The 10,229-nt window shown below is 40.3% G+C and overlaps 1 protein-coding gene across 1 annotated transcript; it reads right to left on the bottom strand.

The window, feature by feature from the left end:
• Positions 1-4,742: 4,742 nt before the first annotated feature.
• Positions 4,743-8,890, bottom strand: ppil3 (peptidylprolyl isomerase (cyclophilin)-like 3). Its single transcript, XM_080755739.1, has 6 exons — positions 8,859-8,890; positions 8,587-8,661; positions 7,382-7,475; positions 6,955-7,022; positions 5,679-5,797; positions 4,743-5,287 (listed from the first exon to the last, which is right to left on the bottom strand). The coding sequence occupies exons 1-6, from the start codon at positions 8,859-8,861 to the stop codon at positions 5,161-5,163; spliced, it is 486 nt and encodes a 161-aa protein (XP_080611865.1). The 5' UTR covers positions 8,862-8,890; the 3' UTR covers positions 4,743-5,160.
• Between the last annotated feature and the right edge of the window lie 1,339 nt (positions 8,891-10,229).

Genomic DNA, 10,229 nt, shown 5'->3' with positions numbered 1-10,229 from the left:
GGCCTGTAAAGATAACCTATATATATTATCAATCTCCGTCTCGGGCACATGACCGCGCACTTGAACTTGACGGTGATTTACGTCGCAGGCTTTAAACTATTGTGTTAGAAGAATAGTATGTTCACAAAACCATATTTATTGGGGATTATCAAATTGGAAAATGTATATGCTTTATACTTTTAGGTATCATAAAAGAAAGATCTTTTTAACTTTACTTGTGTACTCTGTCTTCCCCAGGCATCCCCCCCCCCCCCCCCCCCCAGCCTGACTTTTTCACACGTTTTTCACACGTTTGGACGTCCCCAGGCATCCCCCCCCCCCCCCTGGGGACCCACACGGGCCAGGCCTCTGGTCAGCCAACCAGGCCTGGCCTGGGTCCCCCCCCCCCTTCCTAACCACTAGACCATCAAGGATTGGCCGTACTGCAGCTATCTACGACAAAATCTCAGAGGAGATGGTCCGCAGGCTCAAGGTCAGTGCAGTAATGGAACACCCTATCCGACTCCAGAAGTCCAAGCATGCCCAGCCAGACTTACAGCTTATCCCATTCTGACCTGAGATCAGTTTCTAAAAATGACTTCTATACATCCTGACAGTTTTCTGAAAAAAGCAGACCTACAAGCTCGTAGCGCGCCACTCGGTGGCGCGTTATGAGCTTGTAGATCTGCTATTTTTCAATAGCTAAAGCATAGCATAATGCCAAAAGGGGTTCCCGCCGGGTTATACATACAGCTCCGAACAACATCCTTTACATCAATGTTTTTTGCCACAGGGTCAGCAAAAGCTTTCTAAACGCCATATTATAGATCATACCACTAGTATTATACAATATATTGAAGTATTCTATAGATTATACTCTAGTATTATACAATATATTAATGTAGTATTATATAGATCATACCAGTAGTATTATATAGATTATTATTAGATTATATTATAATTCCTCCAAGAGAATTATATTATATTATATTATTATTATTATTATTATATTATAATTCTGTAGAATTGACTGTTGACATAATATTGATTTATATTATAATTATTTTTATTTCAGAGAAAAACAAAAAAGGGCAGCCGCAGCGGTATTAAAACACATGGGACGGCATGAAGGCGACGCAGGAGGTGAAGGAGGTGTCCACTGAGGACGCTGTGGCCATGCTGTAAAGATAACCTATATTGCATTAATGATAATTTTCTGTAGAATTGACTGTTGACATAATATTGATTTATATGAAAATTATTTTTATTTCAGATCCAAAAAAGACAGGGCCGCCCAGGCGGTATTAAAACACCGCCTAAAAATCAGCAAGAAATTTCGGCAAAAGCTGTTGGCTTCCTCGCCTGGAGGAATACAGGAGGAAGGACAGACAGGTCAGAAATACTGTAATATATACTGTATTATCCTGTCACATAGTGGATGCCATTGGTTCTCAAGCGCCTCTAGGCTTGCTGACGATGGGTCAGTTTTCATAGCACTAATTTGACGGAGATTATCAATCTCCGTCTCGGGCACATGACCGCGCACTTGAACTTGACGGTGATTTACGTCGCAGGCTTTAAACTATTGTGTTAGAAGAATAGTATGTTCACAAAACCATATTTATTGAAATTGGAAAATGTATATAATATGCTTTATACTTTTAGATGGATCCCCAATCCCCAATCGATTCTGTGGGTGGTGGTGCATGGCCGTTCTTAGTTGGTGGAGTGATTTGTCTGGTTGATTCCGATAACAAACGAGACTCCGGCTTGTTAACTAGTTTCGCGGCCCCGTGTGGTCGGCGACTAACTTCTTAGAAGAATTTCTTAATAGTTTTTCTTCTGTGTTTTGCACGTTTATAGGTGACGTGATGTCCGAGGACAAGAGGTACCTGCCCAGTGCCCCCGGTGCCCCCATCCTCCGCGTCCCACCACGCGTCCATCCCCCCGTACCAACGGGACCCGTCGGGTTTCCCACGCCACAAACGTAAGGCCTGTAAAGATAACCTATATATATTATCAATCTCCGTCTCGGGCACATGACCGCGCACTTGAACTTGACGGTGATTTACGTCGCAGGCTTTAAACTATTGTGTTAGAAGAATAGTATGTTCACAAAACCATATTTATTGGGGATTATCAAATTGGAAAATGTATATGCTTTATACTTTTAGGTATCATAAAAGAAAGATCTTTTTAACTTTACTTGTGTACTCTGTCTTCCCCAGGCATCCCCCCCCCCCCCCCCCCAGCCTGACTTTTTCACACGTTTTTCACACGTTTGGACGTCCCCAGGCATCCCCCCCCCCCCCCCCCCCTGGGGACCCACACGGGCCAGGCCTCTGGTCAGCCAACCAGGCCTGGCCTGGGTCCCCCCCCCCCCCCCCTTCCTAACCACTAGACCATCAAGGATTGGCCGTACTGCAGCTACAAGACGCCTCTTCGCTACACCCGGCAGACCCTACGAACCTCGGGACCAATCCGGTACCGAACCGAACATGCTCGAGTACCGGGTACCGATTACAATAATTCAATTTCGGTTCTCTCTATCGGTTCCTTACAAATAAAGTTTTATTATTATTATTGTGCGGTAAAGAGAACCTATATTGCGTTAATGATAATTTTCTGTAGAATTGACTGTTGACATAATATTGATTTATATTATAATTATTTTTATTTCAGAGACAAAAAAAAGAGCTGCGGCTGCCGTGAAGAAATTCCGGAAGAAGATTAAAAATGAACCTGTACTCCAGGAGGCGCACAGGAGGAAGGACAGAGGGAGTCCAGAAATACTGTAATATATACTGTCTACATTAAGCTCTTGTCACATCCACGTAAAAGTATTGTATGATGATTTTTTTCACATTTTTAATTACAAGTAAACTTGTATACTGTTTAAACGACCTGTTCTTTTTTGCCGTATTTCAGAGAAATTATTAAAACCGAAAGGTATGGTGGTGACTTTGTGTTGGAGTCTGTTAGACCCTATTCTTTTCACCAATCTTTTATGATCAATATATCTACATTTTTTCAGACTATAATGATTTATTTTTTGCTGCATTACATCTGACGCTAAATGTTTCATTATTATCATACTGCTGTTATAGTGTATACTGAACATGTCACACCAACATTATGCCTCAGATAGAAATAAAAGTCTCAATATTCAATTTCATTCTCAATCTTATTCGTTGTTTTACTGTCATTTGACCTGCAGTAGATTTAGATTAACTGTTTCAGAGGTTGTTCACACTTGTTCTCACACGCAAATTGTATTTTTAGACCACACTTGGTAGGTAATACTATAGGCTCTTAGCCTACCATCCCTTTTTGAATCATTTTTTTAACACATAAATATTGTATGAGATGAGAGTGCCTGGCTCAAACATGTTCAGATGTGGCTACAGCTATGGAAAGTTTGAGAACCCCACCCACTGCTTATGCAATGCTATATCCTGGTTATCTTACTTTATGTCAATATGACTGGTACATAATAATCTATCGATGTCATAGTTATAGGTTATACATGGACATGACACCCCTTTTTCCCCCTCACTGTATGTTTCTTTTCCCTTTTTACCTCCTTTATGATGAATTCCTGTTCTGTTCTTTAACTATATAGAAGTGTATATTTTGTACGTCTCTAAATGTTTTGATGAATTGAACAAGGTGGACCCTCTTGTAAACATGTGTAATGCTTAATTGGGTCGTCCACTCACAGTTAACAGTCTTTGTATTGAGTTTGTGCTTGAAATGTACTGTAATTCTGCAAACTGTTAATACATATTTCAATCAATGATCAGCACAGCCAAACTATACATGAACAGTGTAATAGGGACAGATGGAAACCTTTTCGGGACCAGCTGATTGGTTGTGCCAACTTAGTGTGATTATTTTAAGACCATTAGACCATGGCAGAACATACTATCTTACATTTTTATTTGAGTTTAATCTCTACTCTTAACAAGTAGGCTAACTGCCTTTCATCCCTTCTGCAGACTAGTGCCACTATGACACCTACATTTCCCAACAGGAAAATAAAAGAAACTGAAATTGCCTGAAACCTGAAATCGCAAAAATGCCGTTTCTTGCAAAAGGATGCGACTTTTACTACGGCCTTATCACTAGATGTATGTCTTGTCTTTCCCCTTCGAGCATTGCTGTTTTTTTTGCTGCAGACAAAGGAAATGTTCATTTTGTTGTTGCCTTATCCAGGGTACAGTACGACTAAACCTTATCCAGGGTACAGTACGAGAAAACTAAAAACCGAGGCGAGCAGTGAGACAAATAGTGTCTAGTAGTCTATATCATCTGTCGGGTAGAAAACTGGTACCTTTCAGGATTCAAATTAATCAAAAGTAGCAGATCTACAAGCCCAAAGTGGGTCGCTTTGCGCTTCATTTTGAGCTTGTTGATCTGCTACTTTTGAGTGACACTAGTATGATCCAGCACTAATTTAACCCATTCTGACCTGAGATCAGATTCATACGAGGTTTCCACTGGACACACACTGGTCTGATTAACCCATTCTGACCTGAGATCAGATTCTAAAAATGTCAGTCGTTCTTCGAATTTTTCAAAAATAGCAGACCTACAAGCTCGTATCGCGCCACTCGGTGGCGCGATATGAGCTTGTAGATCTGCTATTTTTCAATAGCTAAAGCATAACATGATGCCAACACCAAAATGGGTGCCCGGTCAGAATGGGTTAAGAAAACACAAAAAGTTAGAATATGGAGATAAGAAACTAAATCAGGCCAAACTGCAGCCAGACCACCTGAGGCTGAGACCAATTTATTTCATTTTCATCATAAAATTAAAGTAAAATATTTCAAAAAGTAACAGTGCATACAAGAGTAAAGACGGCTAGCCTCCTGCAGAGCCACGCCATAGGAATATGTCAATTATTGTAATACTTATTTTTTTACACGTTAAAATTATGGCACGGCTATTCACAATTATAATAACCGTATAAAATAAGCATAAAAACTTTTTTTTACAGTTCATGAACACTGCCAGTAGAATAAAAGGAAAAGGGAAATTTGCTATGATATAGAAAAGTGTGAATTTAATCAGATTTAACAAAGAATGGCACAGTGTATGAAATCATAACAAAAGAACAGAACATCATAGTCCATGCCAGGGAGTCGAAGGAATATCGGCACACACACACCGGGGCGTCTATCCGGCAAAAGGGTTTGCGTGAATCGTCACATCCTTAATCCGAGTTTCCGTTATAGGTCGGAACGTCTTCTCATTGACCGGCAGTTTCTCCAGCTCATCCAGCGCCTCCAAGCCGTCGATGATCCTAAACGATGAGATTATATTTAGTTAATCACAATATCCAACCGAATGAGATCATAATACCGAATGTGGGTGTTTGGTTTCTAAATCAACACACAAACGATTTGGGGCACAATATTAACCCATTCTGAACGGGAACCCCTTTTGGTGTTATAGCATCATGTCATGCTTTAGCTATTGAAAAATAGCAGATCTACAAGCTCATAGCGCGCCACCGAGTGGCGCGCTACGAGCTTGTAGGTCTGCTATTTTTTGAAAAATCGAAGAACGACTGACATTTTTTTAGAATCTGATCTCAGGTCAGAATGGGTTCATCAGACCCAGTGTGTGTCCAGTGGAAAACCTCGTATGAATCTGATTTCAGGTCAGAATGGGTTAACTACTAGGTTCCATACTTTCCAAAGACAGTGTATTTCATATCCAGATGGGGCTGCTTAGCGTAGGTGAAGAAAAACTGGGAGCCATTGGTGTTGGGTCCATTGTTGGCCATCGACACCACTCCTCTGACATTATGCTGAAAAAGAGAAGTGAAGCTGTGAGACGTTGTCAAACAAAGACAAATTACTTACTTATGTACGTACGTAATGTATTCATCGGTGGGTGCATACTTAGTTTAGACTATTCATTGGTTAGACATGGGTTAAGGTTAGGTTTAGGTTTAGGTGTGCTGCCCCGTGGGAGCCAGGTTAGGTTTAGGGTGAGGGTTTGAGATAGGTTGTAGTTGTGTAGGACTAATGAGTAATGACTGGTCTAAACTAAGTACTGCACCCGTATTCATCTGCATGTTTATAGTAAGAGACGTCCTCTTCTTTTGTTGATTTGTCGAAGGCTGTATGCTAAAAGCTGCTGGTGTTGGCTGCCTTACTGTATGTATTAGCTAGTGTGCTGGATTCTCTTTCTCCTGCACTACTGTATCAAGCCCGGCCTGCACCCACTGAGAGACTATTTTTAAAGGTTGAGACATGCTGTGCACAGCACTGCACACCTGCATTGATTTATGTTTCAAACCCAGCCAGTTCTTCCCATCCCTGGCTCCCCCCCATCCCTCCTTCCCCTGGCTCCCCCACATCCCTCCTCATCCCTCATCCATACAAGCACTTCACAGTCAAGCACCCAACAGGACACACTAAGCTGCTAAATGGCACGCTGTTTTCGGCTTTGCCGTCACATCAAGAGGACAGGTAGCAAGCAGCTGGCTTTTGTACAAATAAGGACCCATAAGCGGCCATTCAGCCAATATCTTGTGCTAGTCTTGTGCTTGTGCTAGGGCATTAAGCGAGTAGTTTACTAGTCGACTAGTAAATCCACTAGTCAACCTTGTTGGTACTAGTTGACTAAAATAAAATAAATAAGTTTATTTTTCCCCCGATTTTGTAGGCTTCAAGATCAGGTAGATTATAGTTATAGTCACCAATGTACACAGTTTTAAAATGTACAAACATTTATTTCCATTTAGTAAAAATGACTGCCTTAGGTTTTAGAAGGCCTCAGGTCTAAAACAGGTAAACTATATTTGATATACTTTGGCTATTCAAACATAGCAGATATACAAGTTCATAGCTAATCGCTATGAAAAGCCTGAGTCATGGTTTAAGTGGGGAGGTCACAACACTGACCCCGTTGTACCATAACATTTACGTATGACTTACATCCACTAAACCTGGTACTCACTTTTAAGTGTTCACTGTACTCGTCTTCAAATTTCCGTCCCCATATACTCGTTCCTCCTTTTCCAGTCCCTAGGTAATAGAAAACAACCATCACAATACAGGATTGATTGATTGATTAGTTTATTAGACAGAATGTACAGTAAAAACAACAGAGTACAGTCAAACACTCGGATGAAAAGGGATAGCACAAAAAAAAGGAAACTAATACATACAAGTCAATACAGTCAGATATTCTACAATCTACATACATACAGATTATTTAATAAATATTTGGCCAAGGCACCGATTGAAACATACGGGCTGAGGTGACAATCGTCATAAATAATTTGTGAAAGATACGTGCAGGATCATTCTTTTTGTGTTGTGTCACGTCTGTAATAGTGATGATAGCTGCAGCTCTACAACATACAAGTAGTAGTAAACATTACCTGTAGGGTCTCCTGTTTGAACCATGAAACCTTTGATATTCCTGTGAAAGACGCTGCCAGCGTAGAACCCACTGCCGCACAGTGCAAGAAAGTTCTGTTAACAGAAACATGTCATTATTATAGTAAAGTAAGTATACCCAGTAGTACAACGGTGTCGCTCTCCCACAGCGCACAGCATTGCATCGCGTCAATGACTTGTAGATCTGTTCTTTTGGGGACAGACGCATCCTCATGTAACCAACTATAACCAACTATGTGAAATGATTCAAATATTGAATAATATTGTTAAATGGGAAATGGCTCTGATATTTTAACAAAAAACATGTGACCCTAGAGAGGGCTACAGTTTACACAATTTACAGTGATACGTTACGTTTACACTAACAGACAGTTAGTTATAAAACAATTATATAGGGCTGCCAACATTGGACTTAGCCCTACAATGTCTCTGTTGTTACATACAGTTGTTAACAATATTTCACGTACAGGAACCATAGACTTATGGTTGCAGCGGCAGAAAAGCGGCAGAAATATGGTCCTCGACTTTCATATCCATGTGAAAGTTCTGTCGTAAAATATTTGTTTAGTCAAATATCTCCACAGCTTTCTCTCTGGGAAAAGGCTGACAGTTTGGAGCACACAATTGGCAGGTGGTGTGATTAATTACCCAGCAACTGTCGCAACGCACCTGCCAATTAATTGTGTGCCCCAAACATTTGTGCTTCCCTGGTCAATTCGTGATGACGTTTGTGGTGATCAGAGGAAGTTTTGGTAAATTCAGTCAAGCTGTCATTTTGGACCCTTTTGACAAGAGTGAAAGCCGGTGGAGATATTTGACTAACTACACGTTTTGTGCCAGACCTTTCACATGGATATGAAAGTAGAGGACAATATCTCACTCCACGTCTTTGGAATTATTTAATGGGTGAGTACAAACGGGAGCATTTATCACATTTAATGCCGCACATGTTGCGCCGCAACCAGAAGTGAACGAGGGTGTTCTATCATGGCTCCTGTATGTGAAATACTGTAACAACAGAGACATTCTAGGGGGAGGGAGGGGGTGGGGGGTGATCGGTACAGATTCAGCCATTGAAACGCAAAACGTAGGCCTATAGCTATAGACAGAGATTGATTTGATCACCGAAACAGTGGCAGCCCTGCTGAATTATTACTAGTTATATATCTAGATATCTTCTACTCACCTCGCATGCTTTCGGGGTGCGTTCACAGAACAACTCGATCTTTATGTCTCCCAGATCCGTGTGCAGTGTGACCGCCTGTAAATGAGGTCCACACAATGGTTATGGAAGCGTTACCATTTTTAGATCATACATACAATATAGCCAAGACAAATCACGACCCAGCGATGTATTTTATCATTATGTTGTAGGTGTTTCATGTGATGTAAACACAGCTATTTTGTTAGTAATAATGAGTCCCATACATTAAATGAATACATTCTGGGGAAACTTACCATTGTTTTGTTTTCAAGTTGCTGCCGCTTGAGTGCGCAGACGAAATAAGTCCGTCTAGGTACAATTAATCAAAATGTTTAGTTCCGCTTAGGTGAAAGACGATCACTGTTGCTGAGTTTAAACTAAAGTGTATTATTTATGTTTATGTATCTACTTTTAATTAATAATGTTGAATAATAATTATTATTATTAATGAACTGTTTCCCTATAGTATGGTATAGCAATAGTATAGTAATTAGTAAGTAGTATGGAAGTGCATAGGTCCAAAAACGTTATAATAAATTAAATACCAAAACTTTAATAATACATACTGCTATTAAATAAATAAATAATACAATTAAATAAGTACGTTTGGTAAAACAGGTGCATACATGTGGTATGCACTGCAGAATCGGATAAGTAAATTCCTAAAATGTCCAATAGTTGAGACGAATATCATAATTCCATAATTTATTCTGACCCCTCCCCTGAAAATGCCTACTGTCTGTCCTGACTCCTTTTCCATAATTTATACATTATGGATGATAATAATAACTATGGACTTATATTCGTCTCAACTGCTCATTAATTAAGTTATTGTCGCAATTAAGAACTTCCCAAGAATCAGGTTGCATCAATCAATGCTGAAAGCAGCCGTTATCCCTGTTCAGATCACATCTGTGCACAGTTTTATAATCAGAAGTTTATTTTAATAGCAACTTCATGTAAGTGACGGACAGGAAGGTATGATGAGACATTGGGCTGTATTTTGCGTGTCTTAAGTACCAGGTCTTATTCCCTAACTTGAGTAAACTAAAGACCTGGAGGCGTGGTCAATGCTCTTTGGCCACTCAGAATAGCCAAATGGCATTGACCACGCCTCCAGGTCTTTAGTTTACTCAAGTTAGGGAATAAGACCTGGTACTTAAAGGTGATATAGGCAAGTTTTCAGTGTTTGTACACAGAATTGATCGAGTGTTTCCAAACAAATTAAAATCTAGCTCCACCCCCCTCCCCCCGTCATTCTATTGGCTGAGCCAGGTCACTTCAGGCTATGGGGTTGTTGTTGCTGCTGGGAGGGACGCTATGGATATTGCGCTCGTATGGCTAAATATGACATTAAAAAATTATGAATTTCTATCGATATCATAGTTACAACAATGACATTGAGTTGACATGTTTTTTTAAGGGTAACTGTAGCGTAATCACAATATCACAAGACTGACACGACGAGTCCCGCAAATGAGGAAGTAGGAAGTAGTGGAGCAGACTCACTGGCTCTCAATTCAATTATCTTTCATTTGTAATCGTGCATATAAAACATATTGCCCCTCAAATGCCCCAGCCACTACAGCATCGTTCATGTGAACTACTTTGTCCACGGTTATTCA

This window comes from Protomyctophum bolini (assembly GCF_963924005.1).
Source record: "Protomyctophum bolini genome assembly, chromosome: 22".
NCBI lineage: Eukaryota > Metazoa > Chordata > Actinopteri > Myctophiformes > Myctophidae > Protomyctophum > Protomyctophum bolini.
Note: the sequence above shows the minus strand (reverse complement) of the source record. Positions and strands in the feature narration are given on the sequence as shown.